General features: G+C 44.4%; 1 protein-coding gene across 2 annotated transcripts in view; it reads right to left on the reverse strand.

Annotated features, from left to right (window-relative positions):
- Nucleotides 1–27,036, reverse strand: part of LOC106611337 (ribosomal protein S6 kinase alpha-5) — a 58,384-nt gene that overhangs the window by 21,475 nt on the left and 9,873 nt on the right. For both annotated transcript variants that reach the window (XR_006770995.1, XM_045723632.1), the window contains exons 2-11: nt 14,649–14,720; nt 14,193–14,411; nt 11,032–11,147; nt 8,289–8,390; nt 5,850–5,933; nt 5,442–5,545; nt 4,667–4,817; nt 4,195–4,356; nt 643–774; nt 17–150 (exon numbers count right to left, since the gene is read on the reverse strand). Coding sequence is in view for 1 of the 2 variants with exons in the window: in XM_045723632.1 (XP_045579588.1) it covers nt 17–150; nt 643–774; nt 4,195–4,356; nt 4,667–4,817; nt 5,442–5,545; nt 5,850–5,933; nt 8,289–8,390; nt 11,032–11,147; nt 14,193–14,411; nt 14,649–14,720 (1,276 nt within the window). In the remaining variant the exon portion in view is untranslated. The remainder of the gene's footprint in view (nt 1–16; nt 151–642; nt 775–4,194; nt 4,357–4,666; nt 4,818–5,441; nt 5,546–5,849; nt 5,934–8,288; nt 8,391–11,031; nt 11,148–14,192; nt 14,412–14,648; nt 14,721–27,036) is intronic.

Genomic DNA, 27,036 nt, shown 5'->3' on the forward strand with positions numbered 1-27,036 from the left:
ACTATGGCAACAGTACCTCTTACTGACAATCTTCACAGCGTACATCTGTCCAGTCTTCTTGTGGGTGCACTGCCTACAGATAGAGAAGCTTCCTTCACCAAGGGCATTGTCCTTTAGGTCCATCTCATAGTTCATATAAAACAGAGAGTCCTAAAGGAAAGGGAATCATTGTTTAGGTCAAATCAAAGCCATCTTATTACAAAGTCTGTCTATACCTCATCACGCCTCAGACCAAGCAACTGAGTAACAATCCTGTTCTCAATGTGATCCAATGCTGTAACTATATGTTGTATGTTAACTATATGTTGTATGTTATTTTAGAGACACCACAGTACACAGCCACACACATCAAGACTCATTATAGAGCTTAATGAAGCAAGGATGACAGAGTAGAGGAGATAACCACCCCCGCCCCCCCAAAAAAAACTTGCTGCCTAGCCTAAGTGTGTGTGTGTGTGGAGGGAAGAGATGTAACCCTATCCATCTAACTGTACTGTGTACACACACACACAGTAACAGTGCTGTACCTTCATCATGGTGTTGCAGGCCACAGCAATCCTGAACCCCCACCCAGCGGTGTGTGTGTGTGTGTGTGTGTGTGTGTGTGTGTGTGTGTGTGTGTGTGTGTGTGTGTGTGGGTACCTTAATCATGGCGCTGCGGGCCACAGCAGCAGACCCTGGTCTCTGTGATCTTGATCCTCCACACAGCTGCAGCGTGTCATCCATCACAGCATTTCTCTTGAACAAGATGGAGGGGGCCATGAACGAGTAGCCCTGTAACCAGGGGACACACAGAGAGAGATGAAGCAGGAGGGAAACATGAACGAGTAGCCCTGTAACCAGGAGACACACAGAGAGAGATGAAGCAGGAGAGGAACATGAACGAGTAGCCCTGTAACCAGGAGACACAGAGAGAGATGAAGCAGGAGGGAAACATGAACGAGTAGCCCTGTAACCAGGAGACACACAGAGAGAGATGAAGCAGGAGAGGAACATGAACGAGTAGCCCTGTAACCAGGAGACACACAGAGAGAGATGAAGCAGGAGGGAAACATGAACGAGTAGCCCTGTAACCAGGGGACACACAGAGAGAGATGAAGCAGGAGGGAAACATGAACGAGTAGCCCTGTAACCAGGAGACACACAGAGAGAGATGAAGCAGGAGGGAAACATGAACGAGTAGCCCTGTAACCAGGGGACACACAGAGAGAGATGAAGCAGGAGGGAAACATGAACGAGTAGCCCTGTAACCAGGGGACACACAGAGAGAGATGAAGCAGGAGGGAAACATGAACGAGTAGCCCTGTAACCAGGGGACACACAGAGAGAGATGAAGCAGGAGGGAAACATGAACGAGTAGCCCTGTAACCAGGGGACACACAGAGAGAGATGAAGCAGGAGGGAAACATGAACGAGTAGCCCTGTAACCAGGAGACACAGAGAGAGATGAAGCAGGAGAGGAACATGAACGAGTAGCCCTGTAACCAGGGGACACACAGAGAGAGATGAAGCAGGAGGGAAACATGAACGAGTAGCCCTGTAACCAGGGGACACACAGAGAGAGATGAAGCAGGAGGGAAACAGGAACGAGTAGCCCTGTAACCAGGGGACACACAGAGAGAGATGAAGCAGGAGGGAAACATGAACGAGTAGCCCTGTAACCAGGGGACACACAGAGAGAGAGATGAAGCAGGAGGGAAACATGAACGAGTAGCCCTGTAACCAGGGGACACACAGAGAGAGATGAAGCAGGAGGGAAACATGAACGAGTAGCCCTGTAACCAGGGGACACACAGAGAGAGATGAAGCAGGAGGGAAACATGAACGTGTAGCCCTGTAACCAGGAGACACACAGAGAGAGATGAAGCAGGAGGGAAACATGAACGTGTAGCCCTGTAACCAGGAGACACACAGAGAGAGATGAAGCAGGAGGGAAACATGAACGAGTAGCCCTGTAACCAGGGGACACACAGAGAGAGATGAAGCAGGAGGGAAACATGAACGAGTAGCCCTGTAACCAGGGGACACACAGAGAGAGATGAAGCAGGAGGGAAACAGGAACGAGTAGCCCTGTAACCAGGAGACACACAGAGAGAGATGAAGCAGGAGGGAAACATGAACGAGTAGCCCTGTAACCAGGGGACACACAGAGAGAGATGAAGCAGGAGGGAAACAGGAACGAGTAGCCCTGTAACCAGGAGACACACAGAGAGAGATGAAGCAGGAGGGAAACATGAACGAGTAGCCCTGTAACCAGGGGACACACAGAGAGAGATGAAGCAGGAGGGAAACAGGAACGAGTAGCCCTGTAACCAGGGGACACACAGAGAGAGATGAAGCAGGAGGGAAACATGAACGAGTAGCCCTGTAACCAGGAGACACAGAGAGAGAGATGAAGCAGGAGGGAAACATGAACGAGTAGCCCTGTAACCAGGGGACACACAGAGAGAGATGAAGCAGGAGAGGAACATGAACGAGTAGCCCTGTAACCAGGGGACACACAGAGAGAGATGAAGCAGGAGAGGAACATGAACGAGTAGCCCTGTAACCAGGGGACACACAGAGAGAGATGAAGCAGGAGAGGAACATGAACGAGTAGCCCTGTAACCAGGGGACACACAGAGAGAGATGAAGCAGGAGGGAAACATGAACGAGTTGACGCATACATAGGAAGACGAGGTTTAATATTCACAACTCATTTGAAGCACAGGACAGACTGGTATACCCTTCACAGTATAGTGCCTACCAGAGACTGGTATACCCTTCACAGTATAGTGCCTACCAGAGACTGGTATACCCTTCACAGTATAGTGCCTACCAGAGACTGGTATACCCTTCACAGTATAGTGCCTACCAGAGACTGGTATACCCTTCACAGTATAGTGCCTACCAGAGACTGGTATACCCTTCACAGTATAGTGCCTACCAGAGACTGATATACCCTTCACAGTATAGTGCCTACCAGAGACTGATATACCCTTCACAGTATAGTGCCTACCAGAGACTGGTATACCCTTCACAGTATAGTGCCTACCAGAGACTGGTATACCCTTCACAGTATAGTGCCTACCAGAGACTTCGTTTTTTGTATAACCAGGCCATCCCATTACAGCTAGGCAAGAACTAATTATAACCTGTCAATACTGTAAAAACTGGAGTGAGCGTGACAATGGCTGCCATTCATTGGTTGTCCATCTGTGCTCATTGTTAGAACTGTCATCTATGATGGGATTGGGATGTGCTGCCTGGCTCCAGCTGTGCAGGGTCCAGGGTTTACACGCCACACACACACACACACACACACACACACACACACAATGTATGGACGGAAGGATTGATGGATGGATGGAAGCATGAGAATGCCCAAATTGCCAGGCTTCAATATCTGATTGCTCTGCTGTGAAATTACATCTCGTCGGGGATATAATTAATATACCACGGCTGTCAGCCAATCAGCATTCAGGGCTCAAACCACCCAGTTTATAATGCAATTTAATTTTGTTTTGTGAGGCGAGTGGGAGAGCAGACCCCACAGTTAAACGTTGTGATCTCAGCCACTATCTCTATCTAACAATAAGGCCTGGCTGTAAATGATAAAGACTAGCCTACAAATTCCAGTATGTGTGAAAGTGGGGAAATAAAACAAGCCAAGATAAAGTTGGCAATCAGAGGTTTAAGGCGTAATTGAGGCAGACATGGTGATTCTCTGGAACCATAACCTTTTATTCCAGCAGAGAAAAAGAGAGAAGCCCCTTTTAAATGGGCCTATTGATCAGCCAGGCTCGAGGAGCCAGAAGGCATGGCAATCACAGCTGAGATTTCACGCAATAGACTACATCAATCAGACACGCAACCATAAGCTGGCATACAGCTGTATTCATAAAGCGTCTAAGTGTAGGAGTGCAGATGTACGATCCGGTCCCTCTGTCCTATAATTATGATCCAAAAAGGAAAACTGATCCTAGATCAGCACTCATGCTCTGTGTGAAACGCTTTATGAATAGGGTCTGAAAGCCACATTATGGTTCAAATCTATAGCATAAATAGTCATTCACATCTGTTAGGCCTATCCAAACTGGTATGGCTATAATTATGCTTTGAATGAAAAGCCCTTTAGTCAATCTGAATACCAATGTGCACACAGACAGGCTGGTATTGACCTTAAACGAGCTATTGAGGATACTTCTGTCCCACCTGAAAGACGCGGTCACAGTTCTGAGGCATCGCTGCAGGGGAGTAGGTGGGGTCCATTTCGGTGAACTCCTCCGCAAAGTTGCTGACATCCAACTCATCCCTGATCACCGGCTTGAACGGGGCGAGCAACCGCTTAGCTGCCAGGTCCTCCCAGTTGATCTTCTAAAAGGAGAGAAGATGAAACCCAACAGAACGCTTTAAAATCAGAAACCATTTCCCCTTCAAGCACCATTTTATCAACAAAGGCAAATATACTGTATGGTATGTACCAATAGACCTACAATGTATCTGGACAAGATGTTCTCAATGTGTTAGAGGAGATACTAGCTCTGTCCCAGATCTGTTTGTGCTGTATAGCTAACTCATATGGTCCTTAGCAATGACAATGTTGGCTACGCAGCACAAACAGATCTGAGATCAGGCTAAGGAAATGGCTCTGGTAGCAGGTTAAGGAGCTGCCCCTCTCTCTTACCTGGTAGAATGGATGTTTCTTAATGTTGTCAGCTCCGTCAGGCCCAGAGCCCAGTCTCTTCTTTGGGTCTTTGATGAGGAGGCGCTGGATGAGGTCTTTGGCCAGAGGGCTCATGTCTTTGGGGAAAGGAGGGTCCTTCTTCGAGATCCTCCTGAGAGGTGACAGAAGTCAGGGTTGGACAGGATTTATATTATAATAATACATACATCAAGCAAATTCAAATCTGGACCTTCGAAGGCAGTTCCACTGCTGATTTTCCTTCTTCCCCTGGAATCAGGGACTGATTTAGACCTGGGACCATGCAAAGCAGAAAACCAGCAGTAGACTTGTGACTTCCAGAATCGGATTTGAATACCCCTCACTGACATACAGTACATCAACATGATGAGTATTTCATTCCAGAGGAAACGCATCAATGAAAGAACTTACAGTATTTCCAAGTGGTTGAGACAATCCAGAAAGAGAGAAACGGAGAACAACAACACAGCTACCGTTCTATACAGTTAGTGGCCAGTTCTAGAAGAATAATGTATTATCCATTTTTTTGGGGAGAACACAGAAATGTGTCTATTTGTTTAATCAGCCCAAACTGATTACACACACACTTCTCACTTGGTAAAGAAGACAAGTGAAAGATTGTTTTGTTTTCCAGCGTATCGGGAAATCAAATGGATGTCGAGTTCAGTTTATTAGCATCCCTAATAGCCATTGCTGATGCAGCAGTAATTATTTCAGGGGTCCACATGTTTGGAGATAGATCTGGGGGAATGCTTACTTGGCGATATCTGTATGAGAGTTCTGGTCTCCATCGACAGTGAATGGTGATCCACCCGTCATAAGTTCATACATTAATACTCCAAGGCTCCACCAGTCTACAGCCTGGAACACAGGTACATGTGGATGAATAAAGTGTTTTATTATTATTAATAATAGACAGAATATGATATAGGCCTACATACGTTCCAGACTGCCTACATTGCAGAAGCGTTGTACAAATAATGCAAGGTAGGCAGTCTGGAACAGCACCCCAGACACCAGAGGCAGCCTTCACAGGTGTGCAGCAGACTACACCTAGTTATTAGTGAGCTACACATATGACTACCTGTCTGTGTACCATTGTGCATTTGGGTAAAGTACAGTACAACATAACAAGACCTCGGGGGGGTTGTAAATGATAAATTACCATGTCATGGCCAGCCTCTCCTCCCTCTGCGATCTCTGGGGCCATGTACTCAATGGTGCCACAGACAGAGTAAGCCCTCTCCAACTGGAGAACAACAAACGGACAAAAAAAGAGATATAACCAAGATTAGATTTTCCCCCCCTCTCCTTATTTGTCGTTCTCATCACTGACATGATGAAACACACTGGGATCGACAGGAAGGAAGCTTGAGACTAGGACACATTTGATCAGTTCAGGGTAGAACAGACATTGTTGTGGAGAAGAACCTACCAAGCACCACTGAATAGATCACAGAACATGGCTCTCATAGCAATCAGCCAATGAGTATACGTGACGTAACGATCAGACAATGAGTACACGTGACGTAACGATCAGACAATGAGTACACGTGACGCAACGATCAGACAATGAGTACACGTGACGCAACGATCAGACAATGAGTACACGTGACGCAACGATCAGACAATGAGTACACGTGACGTAACGATCAGACAATGAGTACACGTGACGTAACGATCAGACAATGAGTACACGTGACGTAACGATCAGACAATGAGTACACGTGACGTAACGATCAGACAATGAGTACACGTGACGTAACGATCAGACAATGAGTACACGTGACGTAACGATCAGACAATGAGTACACGTGACGTAACGATCAGACAATGAGTACACGTGGCGTAACGATCAGGCAATGAGTACACGTGACGTAACGATCAGACAGAATGGTTGCATCCCAAATGGCACCCTGGAGGGCGGCAGGGTAAGGGGACCTGGACGGCGGCAGGGTAAGGGGACCTGGAGGGCGGCAGGGTAAGGGGACCTGGAGGGCGGCAGGGTAAGGGGACCTGGAGGGCGGCAGGGTAAGGGGACCTGGAGGGCGGCAGGGTAAGGGGACCTGGAGGGCGGCAGGGTAGGGGGCCCTGGAGGGCGGCAGGGTAGGGGGCCCTGGAGGGCGGCAGGGTAGGGGGCCCTGGAGGGCGGCAGGGTAGGGGGACCTGGAGGGCGGCAGGGTAGGGGGGACATGGAGGGCGGCAGGGTAGGGGGGACATGGAGGGCGGCAGGGTAGGGGGACCTGGAGGGCGGCAGGGTAGGGGGACCTGGACGGCGGCAGGGTAAGGGGACCTGGAGGGCGGCAGGGTAAGGGGACCTGGACGGCGGCAGGGTAGGGGGACCTGGACGGCGGCAGGGTAGGGGCACCTGGACGGCGGCAGGGTAGGGGGACCTGGACGGCGGCACGGAAGGGACCTGGACGGCGGCAGGGTAGGGGCACCTGGACGGCGGCAGGGTAGGGGGGACATGGAGGGCGGCAGGGTAGGGGGGAACCTGGAGGGCGGCAGGGTAAGGGGACCTGGTTGGCGGCAGGGTAGGGGGCCCTGGACGGCGGCAGGGTAGGGGGCCCTGGACGGCGGCAGGGTAGGGGCACCTGGAGGGCGGCAGGGTAGGGGGACCTGGACGGCGGCAGGGTAGGGGGACCTGGACGGCGGCAGGGTAGGGGGACCTGGACGGCGGCAGGGTAGGGGGACCTGGACGGCGGCAGGGTAGGGGGACCTGGACGGCGGCAGGGTAGGGGGACCTGGACGGCGGCAGGGTAGGGGGGACCTGGACGGCGGCAGGGTAGGGGGACCTGGACGGCGGCAGGGTAGGGGGACCTGGACGGCGGCAGGGTAGGGGGACCTGGACGGCGGCAGGGTAGGGGGACCTGGACGGCGGCAGGGTAGGGGGACCTGGACGGCGGCAGGGTAGGGGGACCTGGACGGCGGCAGGGTAGGGGGACCTGGACGGCGGCAGGGTAGGGGGACCTGGACGGCGGCAGGGTAGGGGGACCTGGACGGCGGCAGGGTAGGGGGGACCTGGACGGCGGCAGGGTAGGGGGGACCTGGAGGGCGGCAGGGGTAGGGGGCCCTGGAGGGCGGCAGGGTAGGGGGCCCTGGAGGGCGGCAGGGTAGGGGGACCTGGAGGGCGGCAGGGTAGGGGGGACCTGGAGGGCGGCAGGGTAGGGGGGACCTGGAGGGCGGCAGGGTAGGGGGACCTGGAGGGCGGCAGGGTAGGGGGACCTGGAAGGCGGCAGGGTAGGGGTACCAGGAGGGCGGCAGGGTAGGGGGAACCTGGAGGGCGGCAGGGTAGGGGAACCTGGAGGGCGGCAGGGTAGGGGAACCTGGAGGGCGGCAGGGTAGGGGGACCTGGAGAGCGGCAGGGAAGGGACCTGGAGGGTGGTCGCGTCAGGTTGCACATCAAACACGGCCTAAAAACACACACAGCCCATACCCCTCCATTGACTGTGTGGGATGCGTCACCAGCACCAATGCACCATAACACCACAAGTAACCTAACCATTTTAAAGTACAAAACCACACGCACAAGACTCCTCTGTGTGATAATGATCATATGGATGTACGGTGTTGGCCTCTTGCTCCATACATCTGTAATACATACCTCATCAAACTCTTTGCTGAGGCCAAAGTCTGTGAGCACTATATGCCCGCTGGAGTCCATGAGGATGTTCTCCAGCTTCAGGTCTCTGTAGACTATACCCAGCTGGAAAACATTCAGACAATTACAAGGCTTCAGGGGCTTCATTTATAAAAAGTTGCATACGCACAAAATCATGCCCCAAAACATATGCGCTTTTTCATACAAAAGTTGGCATTTATAAAAACTGGACAATTTTGTTCTTATCCTTCCGCTAACTTTAGACCATGCGTACACACAGTTTCTAGTGGTTGAAGTATTGCATTGCAAGAAGGCAAAAGTAGCCTAGTAGCTTTGTAGCCTAGTAGCTTTGTAGCCTAGTAGCCTCGTAGCTTTGTAGCCTAGTAGCCTCGTAGATTTGTAGCCTCGTAGCTTTGTAGCCTAGTAGCCTCGTAGATTTGTAGCCTAGTAGCTTTGTAGCCTAGTAACCTTGCGCAAATGGGGAACACATGATGACTTATTCACAATAACAAAAAACAGGTAGCTAAATATAAGACTCCATCGTTTGCTGTTCGTGAGAAAATCTATTTATTCTATCTCTGCATTCTAAAATAATTAGAAATCTATTTCCGATTATTAATTTCATTTCCATGATCATTGCAGAATAAATTCCTCACCTTTTCTGACTGTGATGGTTTTATACTCGCAAAATAGCCTATAGGCCTACAACAAGGTAGGATAGGCTACCATTCATCCCACCTCTCATTTAATTGGACCCACTTCACAGTAGTAAACATATAAGAAACCAGTATTTCAAGTATTTTGCTCTATGCGATCCGAAACAGTTTAACGGTAGAACAGACTGTTGACCTTCTCCATTGATGTATGTAGACTACGTATGAATACTGTAATGTCAAATTTCTCCAGTAGCCTAGACAATACTTAATTTATAAACATAAAACATATATTATAACCATTGCCCATTTTCTGGCCATGATAAGTTAATATTCAAGATGTAGCCTTAAAAACAAATGACCATCTCTAATTGGGCCTTTTAGATAGGCTATTATATTTACACGTTTTTGCTCTATGCATCTGAAATGGAGCACGCTTTATAACATGCAGTAGAAATGAACTGGTGAATGAAAGTGTGTAGGTTACCACTGTAAGTAGGCCTCCTGTAGTCTAAATCATTTTCAGAGTAGACAATGTTTCAGAATTCTCGGGTGGTGCAGCATATTTAGGTTAGGGAGAAAGTAAATGCAAAACATAATTTAATTCAAACAATCGGTTTACAGGTCCACAACAATTCGCAATTATTTTGGTGTTTCAGAAACTGTAAAACGTCACTGCAAAAGAAAACATTCTGTCAACACCGCCAAAGACATTTGATCAAGTTCACCATTAATATTTCCTTCAGATATATTGTGTTGGCCTAATTCCCATAGTTCCAAAGTATTATTGTCACCATAAAAGGTGAATGACGGGGGTTTTTCAGACGGAGTTATAATGCTTGTTCACACACGTGCACAGTTTTACAACAGGTCTGATTTACAAAACGGGAACCATGCGTATGTCTGACGTGAGTCAGGATTATAAATCTAAATAAGTTTTACGCAACAGTTATAAATTAGGTCCATGTCTCTGTAGACCAGTGTTTCCCAACGCCAGTCCTCCAGTACCCCCAACAATACACATTTCACATTGTTGTTGGGGGTACTGGAGTACTGGAGATGGGGATACTGGAGTACTGGAGATGGGGGGGGTACCGGAGGACTGGAGATGGGGGGGGTACCGGAGGACTGGAGATGGGGGGGGTACCGGAGGACTGGGGGGGGTACCGGAGGACTGGAGATGGGGGGGGGTACCGGAGGACTGGAGATGGAGGGGGGGTACCGGAGAACTGGAGATGGAGGGGGGTGCACGGAGAACTGGAGATGGAGGTACCGGAGGACTGGAGATGGGGGGGGTACCGGAGGATTGGAGATGGGGGGGGGTACCGGAGGATTGGAGATGGGGGGGTACCGGAGGACTGGAGATGGGGGGGGGTACCGGAGGACTGGAGATGGGGGGGTGTACCGGAGGACTGGAGATGGGGGGGGGTACCGGAGGACTGGAGATGGGGGGGTACCGGAGGACTGGAGATGGGGGGGTACCGGAGGACTGGAGATGGGGGGTACCGGAGGACTGGAGATGGGGGTACCGGAGGACTGGAGATGGGGGTACCGGAGGACTGGAGATGGGGGTACTGGAGGACTGGAGATGGGGGTACTGGAGATGGGGGTACTGGAGGACTGGAGTTGGGGGTACTGGAGATGGGGGTACTGGAGGACAGGAGATGGGGGTACTGGAGGACTGGCTTCGGGACTACCCCCATCTGGGAAACAGTCATCTCATTACAAGGCTATGTAGACTATCCCCAGCTGGAACACAGTCAGCCAATTACAAGCCTTGACTGTGACAACAATGTAGAAGAAACAGCCAGAGATCGATCCAAAAGTATTTTAGGGCCGATTTAAACATAGTCCTAGTCCTGGACTAAAAAGCATGGAGACTCTCCATTGAAACAAATTCTTAGTCCAGGACTATGCTTAATCTGTTTCCGGGAAACGGGCCCTTAAAGTATGGCAGTTGAGATTACACACGATGATTAATGATTTCTAGAAAACTGCACCATTTACTGCAATTGCATATAGACTAAAACTCCCAAACTATTGTACCTCAGGAATGACAAACCTGAAAGAAGACAACATCTACAGACACTCACCGTGTGTAGGTGCTCCAGCGCCAGGACAATCTCTCCACTGTACAGAGATACCTCCTGCTCTTTGAACCGAACCCTCTGTACCAGGTGTGTGAAGAGCTCCCCACCGTTCACATAATCTGTCATAATAATAAAGAAACAGCTATGAACAATCCTGGATGTCTTGCCTGGCTGGATATTGTATTTCAACATAGCTGGTATAATTCCAGAGTCCAATGGGTCAGTCCAGTTCACTGTAAAGGCGTCTACATGCTTCCTAGCCGAAACAGTTCGGAGGAGTTTGTGCATATATTATGACGACATTTTGTGATGTTTGTTTGTTTTGGACTTTGGTAAGGGCTTTTGCGGTAGTTTAAGCACACGCAAAAATGATTGAGGCAATCCAAAGTTAGCAGCCGAAGTGCAAGACCCTTCGCCGGTGATTATTAACAAACTATAGTTTTGGCAAGTCGGTTAGGACATCCACTTCGCGCATGAAAAAAGTAATTTTTCCAACAATCGTTTACAGACAGATTATTTCACTTATAATTCTCTGTATCACAATTCCAATGGGTCAGAAGTTTACATGCACTAAATTGACTGTGCCTATAAACAGTGTGGAAAACTCCAGAAAATGTCATGGCTTTAGAAGCTTCTGATAGGCTAATTGACATCATTTGAGTCAATTGGAGGTGTACCTGTGGATGTATTTCAAGGCCTACCTTCAAACTCAGTGCCTCTTTGCTTGACATCATGGGGAAATCAAAAGAAATCAGCCAAGACCTGAGAAAAAAAAATGGTAGACCTCCACAAGTCTGGTTCATCCTTGGGAACAATTTCCAAACTCCTGAAGGTACCACGTTCATCTGTACAAACAATAGTACACAAGTATAAACACCATGGGACCATGCAGCCGTCATACTGCTCAGGAAGGCGACGTGTTCTGTCTCCTAGAGATGAACGTACTTTGGTGCGAAAAGTGCAAATCAATCCCAGAACAACAGCAAAGGACCTTGTGAAGATGCTGGAGGAAACAGTTACAAAAGTATCTATATCCACAGTAAAACGAGTCCTATATCAACATAGCCTGAAAGGCCGCTCAGCAAGGAAGAAGCCACTGCTCTAAAACCGCCATAAAAAAGCCAGACTACGGTTTGCAACTGCACATGGGGACAAAAAACTGAGTTTAAATGTATTTGGCTAAGGTGTATGTGAACTTCTGACTTCAACTGTATGCATGTATGCATGTATGCATGTATGTATGTATGTATGTACAGTTGAAGTCGGAAGTTTACATACACCTTAGCCAAATACGTTTAAAAATCAGTTTCACAATTCCAAACATTTAATCCTAGTAAGAATTCCATGTCTTAGGTCAGTTAGGATCACAACTTTATTTTAATAACATGAATTGTCAGAATAATTGTAGAGTGATTTATTTCAGCTTTTATTTCCTTCATCACATTCCCAGTGGGTCAGAAGTTTACATACACTCAATTAGTATTTGGTAGCATTGCCTTTCAATTGTTTAACTTAGGTCAAACGTTTCAGGTAGCCTTCCACAAGCTTCCCACAAGTTGGGTGAATTTTGGCCCATTCCTCCTGACAGAGCTGGTGTAACTGAGTCAGGTTTGTAGGATCCTTGATCGCACGCGCTTTTCAGTTCCGCCCACAAATTTTCGACAGGATTGAGGTCAGAGCTTTGTGATGGCCACTCCGTGCTTCACGGTTGGGATGGTGTTCTTCGGCTTGCAAGCATCCCCCTTTCCCTCCAAACTTAACGATGGCCATTATGGCCAAACAGTTCTATTTTTGTTTCATCAGACCAGAGAACATTTCTCCAAAAAGTACGATCTTTGTCCCCATGTGCAGTTGCAAACCGTTGTCTGGCTTTTTTATGGCTGTTTTGGAGCAGTGGCTTCTTCTTTGCTGAGCGGCCTTTCAGGTTATGTCGATATAGGACTCGTTTTACTGTGGATATAGATACTTTTGTACCTGTTTCCTCCAGCATCTTCACAAGGTCCTTTGCTGTTGTTCTGGGATTGATTTGCACTTTTCACACCAAAGTACGTTCATCTCTCGGAGACAGAATGCGTCTCCTTCCTGAGCAGTATGACGGCTGCATGGTCCCATGGTGTTTATACTTGTGTACCATTGTTTGTACAGATGAATGTGGTACCTTCAGGAGTTTGGAAATTGTTCCCAAGGATGAACCAGACTTGTGGAGGTCTACCATTTTTTTTCTCAGGTCTTGGCTGATTTCTTTTGATTTTCCCATTATGTCAAGCAAAGCGGCACTGAGTTTGAAGGTAGGCCTTGAAATACAACCACAGGTAGACCTCCAATTGACTCAAATGATGTCAATTAGCCTATCAGAAGCTTCTAAAGTCATGACATCATTTCTGGAATTTTCCAAGCTGTTTAAAGGCACAGTCAACTTAGTGTATGTAAACGTCTGACCCACTGGAATTGTGATACAGTGAATTATAAGTGAAATAATCTGTCTGTAAACAATTGTTGGAAAAAAGACTTGTGTCATGCACAAAGTATGACACAAAACTACTACTTGCCAAAACTATAGTTTGTTAACAAGAAATTTGTGGAGTGGTTGAAACACAAGTTTTAATGACACCAACCTAAGTGTATGTAAACTTCCAACTTCAACTGTATGTATGCATGTCATTTATTTTACCCCTTTTTCTCCCTAATTTCGTGATATCCAAATTGGTAGTTACCCCCCCAACCCGAACGACGCTGGGACAATTGTGTGCCCCCTCATGGGTCTTGCCGGTCATGGCCGGCTGTGACACTGCCTGGGATCGAACCCGGGTCTGAGGTGACGCCTCAAGCATTGAGATGCAGTGCCTTAGACCGCTGCGCAGCTTGGCCTAGCCGCCTTGGCCTAGCCGCCCCGCCTCGAGCTAGCCGCCAGCCAAACTGAAGCATGCTGACACCTTAAGACAGATGAAGGCTCACTAAAAATGCTGAATTTCTTTCCTAACAACCTTGCTTTCTGCTACTTGATATTCTTACTCATGTAGCCTATTTCATACTCATGTCTTCATTGAAAAATAACAACTTTCTGTAAAAAGAGAGAGAAAAAGAAGAGAAGGTATGAAGAGGAGAAAGGGACAGAGAGAGACAGAGAGAGAAAGAGAAAGAAATGTAGAGAGAGAGATCCAGACCTAGTATGAGGTGCAGCTTGGTGTCTGTCTGGAAGGCATAGTGGAGGGTAACGAGGAACGGTGACTGTCTGATGTGCTCCAGAACTTGTCTCTCTGTGCGTGTGTGTTCTGCCGTCTTGGCCTTCTGTACGATTGTGGCCTTCTTCAACACCTTCATGGCGTATAGTTGACCTGCATCATGACCGCTCACTTTACGTACCAGGAACACCTTGCCATAGGCTGACATAGAAGCAAGAAAAACATTCAAACTCAGCAGCCAAAAGCTTTCAGTGCAGTTGTTTTATCTCAACTGGAGGACTGGATGGGAGACGTTTGTACTTTAGAAGGACCAATGGAATGGTCTCAAATATACAAAATCACCCACCCATCGCCCCCGGGAGAGATAAAATGAATGTGCCTTTTTTAAATCTATGACAAATTCCCATCATTGGATTGGGTTTCAGAACTGTCACTGACCTCCAGTTCCCAGCACCTTTAGCAGCTCAAAGTTCTCAATTCCCACCCTCTCTACGTGGCCGGTCAGGTTGGCTGTGGGATGATAAAGATGGTGAGATCTTTAACTTACAAACAAGAAAGTATCACAAATTCTTACTAATACACACAGCTGCAGGCCTATAACATAGGCTTTGATCTAAAAAAAATATATAAATAAATAATGTTCATCCCAAAGAAACTAGGACTCTGCATTATTGAGTTGTTCTGCAAATATCATGTTAACGTGTGTTATGTCAGTAAACAACTCTGAAAGCAGTATGTAGGCCTGGCCTAGGCTGACACATGAGAAAGAGGGCACCGTGACAAAGAGGGAGGGCATAACAAGTATGCCAATTAGGGACTGACATTAAGGTCTGAAATAGAGGTCTTCACGGGTCCAAAAAGTTGGAACCGTTCTGAAATGGATCCATGGCTTTCCACCCAACCCAATATACATGAATCACTTTTTTTATATATATTTTTTTAAATAGAGACCGTTCCGAATGGACCTGAGGAGTCAGACCCGTCCCGAAAAGGCTTGTGGAAAAACAGACCCGTGCCGGTTCGGATCCGAGAGACCCGTTCAGATCCGAGAGACCCGTTCAGATCCGAGAGACCCGTTCAGATCCGAGAGTAGAAAGAGAGAAAGAAACCTCCGACTGGGTGCTGCCAGCGCCATCAATAAACGAGTGGTATTGGCCAAATTATCCACAGTACCGGTCCTTAACGGCCTTGGCTATATCAAATTACAACAACAAAAATGTATTTTGTTGTGTAGCATATTCAAAACTTTATAGCCGCTTGCTTTTACTTTCCTAAAACAATAATTGTCCACCTCACGGTTCAGCTGTTAGAGATTTAAGTGCAAATGCATCAAGGTATTGCATGCATATAGAGGCCAAGGCATCCACTGTATGATATTCATATTTAAAAATAATTATAAAAAGGAAAACACTCAACCATGCACACAGACACTCAACCATGCACACGGACACTCAACCATGCAAATTAGCTGGATTATTATTTATTTGGACATCACACATTATAGTCTTACTCTTATCCAGACATCATACACACTCACTAAAATCACATCCAATATCACACACATCAACCTACTCAGATTTACTACACACATAATATCTTGACCCAATTTTCTAACATCTGTGACGTTGGCTCACAGACAAGGGAATAAAACAAATATTGTTAGAACCTGTTTCTTGAATTCTACATATCAGACATTTAAAATCTCAAATGTTGACCGTCATAAGACCTCTGATGGCAGTAACTTTACAAGCACTAATTATGGTCAATTTAGCCTGAGAATAGTATCTAGTTATGGTAAGGGGTGAAATAAGTATAGCCAGTTATAATTGTAACGGTTTAGCAGATTATAAAAAAATATCAGTCTTTACGTGGTGTTGGGTTCTGAAAATGACATATACCTATTAATGTCACTGAGGAAGAGAGGGTAATGTATAACGTATACATTATGTCAGGATATGTTATTGTTAGCCATCATGGATCCTATGGGAGGGAAGAGACACAGTCTAGTACCAATCACCATGACAACCTTGAGTTGGGGAGGAGTGAGCACTTTGGGGTAGAGGTCAGGTCAGATGAAGTGAGGAAGAACAGATATCACTAAGGTTCTGTCTTGCAACAGAGATGCATTGGCTGTTCAGATGTGTAGGAGGAGACTCAGCCTCGGAGAAAGGGTTAAATATCAGGGCTTGTGTGGAAATGTTTTTGTCTAATGCAGCTATATTGATCATCTGGGAAGAATAAACCTAGTTAAGCTTTCATTGTGTCCGTTGTGTTTTTACTCTGAAAATTAGAACCTAACAGTGCCTAAAAGAAAAGGAATATAACAGACTGTTTACAGGAAACTCACTCTACTCTAATGAAGATGCATGGAAAAAGGAATGGGGTGGTGAAATAATTTTCTGTCATGGACAAAGGAACTCAAAAAGGTGTGATGATATTAATTAATTAACCAAAACAATTGTGAAGAATGATTTGCAAGGAAGGTGGATCTTTTTGAATATGAAAGTGGACGAAAAAGAGATTTGGCTCATTAATCTATATGGTCCAAATCAGGATGATCCATACTCTTCGAAAATATTTATACAAATTCATTGAACTTACAGGCAACAAATGATCAAATCATTATGGTGGGAGATTATAATACAGTGTTAAGTACCTCAATGGACCGTAAAGGAAATCACTCTACAAACCATCATCACCGTGCCCTTAAGGATATCACAAATATTATGGACATTAGAAATAGTGGATATTTGGAGACTAAAAAACCCCAACCTAGTGAGATATACATGGAGGAGACTTAATCAAGCTAGTCGTCTTGACTACTTTGTCTCTTTCTCTCTTGCATCAAAGGTTAAAAAAATTTTTTAATAGGAGACAGAATGCGATCGGATCATCATCTAATTGGCCTTCGCATAACTCTTATAGAATTTCCACATGGACGGGGATATTGGAAATTTAATCAAAGGACAATTTACCGGAGGACAATTTATTTTTAACTAAGACAAAAGAATGTATAACTGAATTTTTCCAGTATAACATAGGTTCAGCAAATCCCCTTATTGTTTGGGATACCTTCAGAGGTCATTCAATTCAATATTCATCAATAATAAAAAAGAAGTTTCTGGCTAAAGAGACAAGACAAACAAGGGAAATACATGAACTAATAGTACAGGTAGATAGCAATAAAAACGATACTACAGAGATACAAAATAAGTTAGAGGAAAAACAAAAAGAACTGGAGGAACCTATTCAAGAACGATCTAATGTAATCTATTACAACAATAAAGCAAACTGGATGGAATATGGAGAAAAATGCACCAAATTCTTCCTGAATCTCCAACACAGGAACGCTAACAAAAATATTTGGCAGAAACTCATTACTGAAGACGGAGTCATCTATGATTCTCAGAATTATATTTTAAAAGAGGAAGCTAAATATTTTAAGCAGATGTTCTCTTTTCCTTCTCATCCTCACCCACTGAATGACGATGATTGTAAGGAATTATTTTCAAATAATAAAAAATAAAAAATTAACAAATGTACAGAAAGATCAGTGCGAAGGCCAAATTACAGAGGAAGAACATTGAGGCTATTAAATACTTTCAGTCTGGAAAAACCCCAGGGCTTGATGGCATATCGGCAGCGTTTTGAATTGTCAAGAGGAGTTAAACAAGGGTGTCTGCTGTCACCATATCTATTTGTTATAACCATCAAAATGCTAGCTATTAAAATCAGATCAAATAACAACAATATTAGAGGATTAGAAATCCAAGGCTTAAAAACAAAGGTGTCCATGTATGCCGATGACTCAAGTTTTATATTAGGTTCGCAAGCTAGATCCCTGCAATGTCTCATTGAAGACCTAGATAACTTTTCTGGACTCTCTGGACTAAAACCTAATTATGATAAGTGTACAATATGACGTATTGGATCTTTAAAAAAATTAAATAAATTGACATTTTACATTAGCCTGCAGTTTACCTATAAAATGGGCTGACGGTGAAGTAGACATACTTGGTACTCATATCACAAAATATATAAATGAGCATTCCACAATGAATTTCAATAGAAAACTTGTAAAAATTGACAAGATTCTGGAACCAGTGCTACAAATAGGCTACATATGTTAATAAGGGCTAAGAAACAAACAAGGACCATGAAGTCAATAACTTACTTTTAACAGATAACATTCATATTCTGACTATCTCTGAAACTCACTTAGATAATACCTTTGATGAAACAGTTGTAGCAATACATGGTTATAACATCTACCGAAAAGACAGAAATGACAACGGAGGCGGTGTTGCAGTCTATATTCAGAACCACATTCCTGTAAAGCTTTGAGACGATCTAATGTTAAATACTGTTGAAGTAATATGGCTACAGGTTCATCTGCCTCACCTAAAGCCCATTCTTGTGGGAAGCTGCTATAGACCACCAAGTGCTAACAGTCAGTATCAGGATAATATGTGTGAAATGCTTGATAATGTATGTGATATCAACAGAAAAGTATATTTTATGGTTGATTTAAATACTGACTGGCTATCATCAAGCTGCCCACTCAGGAAAAAACTTTAAACTGTAACCAGTGCTTGCAACCTGGATCAGGTTGTCAGTCAACCTACCAGGTTAGTTACAAACAGCACAGGAATGAAATCATCAACATGTATTGATCACATCTTTATTAACGCTGCAGATATTTGCCTTAAAACAGTATCCAAATTCATAGGATGTAGTGATCAGAATTTAATAGCCATATCTAGGAAAACCAAAGTTCCAAAGGCTGGGCCTAATGTAGTGTATAAGAGGTCATACAATACGTTTTGTAGTGATTCATATGTTGATGATGTAAAGAATATTTGCTGGTCTGGGGTGTGTAATGTGGATCAACCAGACACTGCAATTGACGCATTTATGAAACCACTTATTCCAGTTACTAATAAGCACACACCCATTAAGAAAATGACTGTAAAAACTTACATCTCCTTGGATTGATGAAGAATTGCATGGTTGAGAGTGATGAGGCAAAAGGTATGGCAATTAAGTCTGGCAGCCCAACTGATTGGCAAACATACTGCAAATTAAGAAATCATGTGACTAAACTAAATAAAAAGTAAAGAAAGTACACTATGAAACAAAGATAAATTATCTAAAGCATGATAGTAAAAAGCTTTGGGGCACCTTAAATGACATTTTTGGGGAAAAAAGCCAACTCGGCTCCTTCATTCATTGAATCAGATGGCTCATTCATCACAAAGACCACTGATATTGCAAACTACTTTAATGACTTTTTCATTGGCAAGATAAGCAAACTTAGGGATGACATGCCAGCAACAAACGGTGACACTACACATCCAAGTATATCGGACCAAATTATGAAAGGCAAGAATTGTACTTTTGAATTCCGTAAAGTCAGTGTGGAAGAGGTGAAAAAATGGTTGTCTATCAACAATGACAAGCCACCGGGGTCTGACAATCTGGATGGCAAATTACTGGAGATAATAGCAGACGATATTGCCACATCTTCAATTTAAGCCTACTAGAGAGCGTGTGCCCTCAGGCCTGGAGGGAAGCTAAAGTCATTCCTCTACCTGAGAATAGTAAAGCCCCCTTTACTGGCTCAAATAGCCGACCAGTCAGCCTGTTACCAACCCTTAGTAAACTTCTGGAAAAAAATGTTTGACCAGATTCAATGCTATTTTACAGTAAACAAATTTACAACAGAATTTCAGCATGCTTATAGGGAAGGACACTCAACAAGCACAGCACTTACACAAATGACTGATGATTGGCTGAGAGAAATTTATGATAAAATGATTGTGGGGGCTAGACTTAGACTTCAGTAGAGCTTTTGACATTACTGATCATAGTCTGCTGCTGGAAAAACGTATGTGTTATGGCTTTACACCCCCTGCTATAATGTGGATAAAGAGTTACTTGTCTAACAGAACACAGCTGTTTAGGACCCTTGCTTTTAAAAATTTTTACTAATGACATGCCACTGACTTTGAGTAAAGCCAGAGTTTCTATATATGCAGCTGACTCAACACTATACACTTCAACTACTACAGCGACTGAAATGACTGCAACACTCAACAAAGAGCTGCAGTTAGTTTCAGAGTGGTGGCAAGGAATAAGTTAGTCCTAAATATTTCTAAAACTAAAAGCATTGTATTTGGAACAAAACACTCACTAAACCCTAAACCGCAACTAAATCTTGTAATAAATAATGTGGAAATTGAGCAAGTTGAGATGACTAAACTGCTTGTAGTAACACTAGATTGTAAACTGTCACGGTCAAAACATATTGATGCAGTAGTAGCTAAGATGGGGAGAAGTCTGTCTATAATAAAGCATTGCTCTGCCTTCTTAACAACACTATCAACAAGGCAGGTCCTACAGGCCCTAGTTTTGTCGCACCTTGACTACTGTTCAGTCGTGTGGTCAGGTGCCACAAAAAAGGACTTAGGAAAATTGCAATTGGTTCAGAACAGGGCAGCACGTCTGGCCCTTGGATGTACACAGAGAGCTAATATTAATAATATGCATGTCAATCTCTCCAGCACCGAGCTCTGTCTAAACTATTACACACAGCTCGGACTCCTATGCATAACTCACAAGACATGCCACAAGAGGTATATTCACAGTCCCCAAGTCCAGAACAGACTATGGGAGGCACACAGTACTACATAGAGCCATGACTACATGGAACTCTATTCCACATCAAGTAACTGACGCAAGCAGTAAAAATAGATTTTAAAAAACACCTTACAATAGGACTGTGAAGCAACACAAACATTGGCAATAGGACTGTGAAGCAACAAACATTGGCACAGGCACATGCATACACATACACACACACACACAATAACATACGCACTATACATACACATGTATTTAGTCATGTAGATATGTGGTAGTGGTGGAGTAGGGGCCTGTGGGCACACAGTTTTGTGATATCTGTGAATGTATTGTAATGTTTTAAAATTGTATAAACTGCCTTAATTTTGCTGGACCCCAGGAAGTGTAGCTGCTGAATGGGGATCCATAATAAATACAAACCATGGAGAGGTAAATACCTGTCTATTTATGAAACACTTGCCCTGATTAACTCCTTAGTCATATCTCAGTTTACTCACTGATGGCACTGCCTACTCTTGATGATTCGTTTTTCAAATCATGTAAGCAAAAAATATTTCGCTTTATCTGGGACGCTAAACCAGACAAAATAAAGCGTGCTAATCTATATAATGAATATGAATTGGGTGGGTTGAGATTATTAAATATAAAAGCAATAAACATCTCTCTAAAAGCTTCACTCATTCAAAAGTTTTACTTGAACCCTAAATGGTTCTCAAGTAGATTAATAAGAAAAAAATGGCCTTTGCGCAGATTGCCATGTCTCATTTTCAATTAATTGAAAATGATACTTTTTTCAAAATATCTCTCTTTTCAAACAAGCATTGCGGAGCTGCCTACAACATCAATTTCATCCCACTGAAAAGATAGAACAAATATTACAACAAATATTATGGCTGAAGTCAAATGTGCTAGTTGATAAAATACTTGTATTTATGGGAAGGGTATTTTGTCTTTAAATGATATTGTAAATTGGAATGGTAGAGTTGTCTTTCATGGAGTTATCAGAATTGTATGGGAAGGTCTGCTCAATTCAAGAGTACAACCAATTGATTACAGCATTATCCCAAAAATGGAGGAGGCAGGTGGCAGCGGGAGGAGGTAGGGAACTGGTCTGTCTGCCCAATTTAAAGGATCAAAACTGGCGGAGGAATAAAAATAGCATAAACAGGAAAGTATACCAGTTTCATTTGAGGACCAGGATGTTGACAGCTGTGCCATACAGATTGCAAAATAGTTGGGAAGAGATTTTGATGTGCCGATTCCATGGTACAGTGGGGGGAAAAGTATTTGATCCCCTGCTGATTTTGTATGTTTGCCGACTGACAAAGAAATTGTCAGTCTATAATTTTAATGTTAGGTTTATTTGAACAGTGAGAGACAGAATAACAACAAAAATATCGAGAAAAACACGTCAAAAATGTTATAAATTGATTTGCATTTTAATGAGGGAAATAGGTATTTGACCCCCTCTCAATCAGAAAGATTTCTGGCTCCCAGGTGTCTTTTATACAGGTAACGAGCTGAGATTAGGAGCACACTCTGAAAGGGAGTGCGCCTAATCTCAGCTTGTTACCTGTATAAGAGACACCTGTCCACAGAAGCAATCAATCAGATTCCAAACTCTCCACCATGGCCAAGACCAAAGAGCCCTCCAAGGATGTCAGGGACAAGATTGTAGACCTACACAAGGCTGGAATGGGCTACAAGACCATCACCAAGCAGCTTGGTGAGAAGGTGACAACATTTGGTGCGATTATTCGCAAATGGAAGAAACACAAAAGAACTGTCAATATCCCTCGGCTTGGGGCTCCATGCAAGATCTCACCTCGTGGAGTTGCAATGATCATGACAACGGTGAGGAATCAGCCCAGAACTACACGGGAGGATCTTGTCAATGATCTCAAGGCAGCTGGGACCATAGTCACCAAGAAAACAATTGGTAACACACTACGCCGTGAAGGACTGAAATCCTGCAGTGCCCGCAAGGTCCCCCTGCTGAAGAATATATATACATACTCGTCTGAAGTTTGCCAATGAACATCTGAATGACTCAGAGGACAACTGGTGAAAGTGTTGTGGTCAGATGAGACCAAAATGGAGCTCTTTGGCATCAACTCAACTCGCCGTGTTTGGAGGAGGAGGAATGCTGCCTATGACCCCAAGAACACCATCCCTACCGTCAAACATGGAGGTGGAAACATTATGCTTTAGGGGTGTTTTTCTGCTAAGGGGACAGGACAACTTCACCGCATCATTTGACGGGGCCATGTACTGTCAAATCTTGGGTGAGAACCTCCTTCCCTCAGGCAGGGCATTGAAAATGGGTCGTAGATGGGTATTCCAGCATGACAATGACCCAAAACCCAAGAGCTAAAGGTTTGAGTTGCCAAATGTCAGCCTCGAAACCTTAATGACTTGGAGAAGATCTGCAAAGATGAGTGGGACAAAATCCCTCCTCAGATGTGTGCAAACCTGGTGGCCAACTACAAGAAACGTCTGACCTCTGATTGCCAACAAGGGTTTTGTCACCAAGTACTAAGTCATGTTTTGCAGAGGGGTCAAATACTTACTTCCCTCATTAAAATGCAAATCATTTTATAACATTTTTGACATGCGTTTTTCTGGATTTCTGTTGTTGTTATTCTGTCTCTCACTGTTCAAATAAACCTACCATTAAAATTACAGACTGATCATTTCTTTGTCAGTGGGCAAACGTACAAAATCAGCAGGGGATCAAATACTTTTTCCCCCCACTGTACATGGTGTATGAGTTGATATATAAAACAACGCAAGATTCAAGACTTCGTGCTTTTCAGCTAAAATTATTATATAGAATTCTTGTCACCAACAAAATGTTGAATATTTGGTACATTCAATCATCGAAGCTCTGCAGATTTCGTTGTGAGGATACAGAATCAATAGACCATTTATTTTGGTATTGCCCTCAGGTAGCCTGTTTCTGGTCTCAGGTTCAGGAATGGCTGAAAATACAGAACATTGATCTAAAACCCTAGAAATAGAACTGTTGGGAGATCTGGAGAGACCGGGTCAGTCAATTACTAATATACTAATACTCTTAGTAAAAGTATTTATCTTCAACTCGCAATCTGTGGATTCTATTCGATTAGATAGAAATTGTATGTTAAACATCACAGCATAGATATATGGTGCGTAGAAATCCGAAGAGGGTGGGAGGTGAGCAGAGAAAGGTGGGAGGGCTGAGGGAAGCTGAGGGTTGGGATGTGGAATTGGAGACAAGTGGGAGTGGAGTTGCTTGGCAGGGGATAGAATGACAGTCAAAGATAAAAGTATTAAAAAATAAAGTCAAAAATAAAACAAACAAAAAGTACGTTTGAATGGCACTGATGGGCAGTGTTTTTACAGCTAATGCCGGTTGGCCTGAGGCTGATGCCGTACAGCTGTTTGTACACATGCATATACACACACACACACTCTCATTCAAATGCACACGCACGCACACACAGGTAAATAATGCCATACATGCACTCAAACATATTCATTGGGCCTTTGCTGTTATGATTTTTGTTGTCCTTGATGTCTTCGTTGTTTTTTGCATTGTTGTTTTCTGTTTTCATTTGTCTTTCTCTTTTTCTCTCTCTTGTGTTCATTTTGTTGGTGCATGGGGTGTCTCTTGGGGGTGGGGAATGGATTTTTTATTTTTATTTATTACTATTATTTAAAAAAAAAATCTGGAGGGGGGCTCGGATGTTTGAGGGTCAGCTCATGGGGAACTGTGGGGGGATCTTAGAGGGTTGGCGGTTGGGAGCTTGGGCCGGTGGATCCCTGGTTCAGGTCCCCGTTTGTTGCCCTTGTAGGGGGATCTGTCGACGTGCCCTTGAGCGGGGCGTTGATCCTGGTTGCTTGTGTGTGTCGCTCTGGATGGGAGTCCGTTAGATGATTAACGTGATGTAGTTGTTGAGCGGCTTCACTGCAAGTATATTGTATGATTTAAACATTCAATAAAAACATTTAATAAAAACATTTAATAAAAAAATACATATAAAAAGGAAGAGAAGCTTAGGCCTAGCCCTAGAGATACCAAGGGAAACAGAGATATACCGGCACCATGTTCGCATTTCTTTATCAAAGAGGCTACTACTGCTGTACAGATATGGGCATACAGAAGGAGACTAATTCCAACAGTTTCGATAAGAATATTTTTGTATAAAGATAAGCATTATATTGTTAGATTAAAGGAGTAACTCCGGTAGGCCTAAACCAGGGCTATTCAACTGCCGGCATGCGAGCCAGATCCGGCCCGTTTATTAAGAGACTGTCCATTTGATTAATTCTGAACATTAACAAAAGATCTGCAAACAAATCCCGGCCCAAATCCACTATTGTGGTTGTCTTTACTGTGGTTTCTGACGGTTTTTAGCACGTATGTTGATTATTTTTTTCTTCATACGAATTTAACTCGTGTTTGAACGGTTTAAGATACAAAATATTATGACCCCATTCCTGAAAGCTACGACCCTCTCCATTTTCCTCTCTGATGCTCACAAGGACTTTTTAGAAAGGATTGTGACAAAATAAATGCACCTAATGACTGAGGGAAATGAAACCAAAGCATACTTCCTTCAGACTGGAATTTGGCATTACCTGATTTGACATATCTTTGTATTATTTATTGAGATGCTCTGATTTCAGATGATTTTAAAATTACCTAATTACTTTTAAGAAGCTTTTAATATTTGTTTAAATAAAAAGTGAGCGTTGAGGTTTTTACTTTCAATGATTATCACATTTTTGGGGTTGCACCTCGACTCACATTGGTTGAGCGTCCTCCACTTCTTTCCTAATTACTTTTAGCAACATTTACATTTTAAGAAAAGTGGTATATTGGTGTGTGTGCATTGCTTTTTTATTTATACAGTTCTTCCGAAGAATAATCGCATGTGGAAAATGTCATGCCCCCTTGAATTTAACCTTTCTTTTTTTTTTTTTACATCTGGCCCCCAGTAAGAATATTTGTATGTACTATATATCCCCATTAGCTGCTGCCAAGGCACACAGACATAAGCATGCATAGACAAACAGGCTTTACTAAGAGCCAGTGGCAGGTCATTGATAAAGATTGAAAAAAGTAAGGGGCCTAGACTGCTGTTCATCTCAGCCTATGCTACCCTCCAGTCCCTAGACTTCCTGGCGCTGACGGAAACATGGATCACCACAGATAACACTGCTACTCCTACTGCTCTCTCCTCGTCTGACTACGTGTTCTCGCATACCCCTAGAGCATCGAGCCAGCGGGGTGGTGGCACTGGAATCCTCATCTCTCCCAAGTGGACATTCTCTCTTTCTCCCCTGACCCATCTGTCTATCTCCTCATTTGAATTCCATGCTGTCACAGTTACCAGCCCTTTCAAGCTTAACATCCTTATCATTTATCGCCCTCCAGGTTCCCTTGGAGAGTTCATCAATGAGCTTGACGCCTTGATAAGTTCCTTTCCTGAGGATGGCTCACCTCGCACAGTTCTGGGTGACTTTAACCTCCCCACGTCTACCTTCGACTCATTCCTCTCTGCCTCCTTCTTTCCACTCCTCTCCTCTTTCGACCTCACCCTCTCACCTTCCCCCCCTACTCACAAGGCAGGCAATACACTTGACCTCATCTTTACTAGATGCTGTTCTTCCACTAATCTCATTGCAACTCCCCTCCAAGTCTCCGACCACTACCTTGTATCCTTTTCCCTCTCGCTCTCATCCAACACTTCTCACTCTCCCCCTACTCGGATGGTATTGCGCCGTCCCAACCTTCGCTCTCTCTCTCCCGCTACTCTCTCCTCTTCCATCCTATCATCTCTTCCCTCTGCTCAAACCTTCTCCAACCTATCTCCTGATTCTGCCTCCTCAACCCTCCTCTCCTCCCTCTCTGCATCCTTTGATTTCCTCTGTCCCCTATCCTCCAGGCCGGCTCGGTCCTCCCCTCCTGCTCCGTGGCTCGACGACTCACTGCGAGCTCACAGAACAGGGCTCCGGGCAGCCGAGCGGAAATGGAGGAAAACTCGCCTCCCTGCGGACCTGGCATCCTTTCACTCCCTCCTCTCTACATTTTCCTCTTCTGTCTCTGCTGCTAAAGCCACTTTCTACCACTCTAAACTCCAAGCATCTGCCTCTAACCCTAGGAAGCTCTTTGCTACCTTCTCCTCCCTCCTGAATC

Source organism: Salmo salar, chromosome ssa09 (genome assembly GCF_905237065.1).
Source record: "Salmo salar chromosome ssa09, Ssal_v3.1, whole genome shotgun sequence".
NCBI classification, from domain to species: domain Eukaryota; kingdom Metazoa; phylum Chordata; class Actinopteri; order Salmoniformes; family Salmonidae; genus Salmo; species Salmo salar.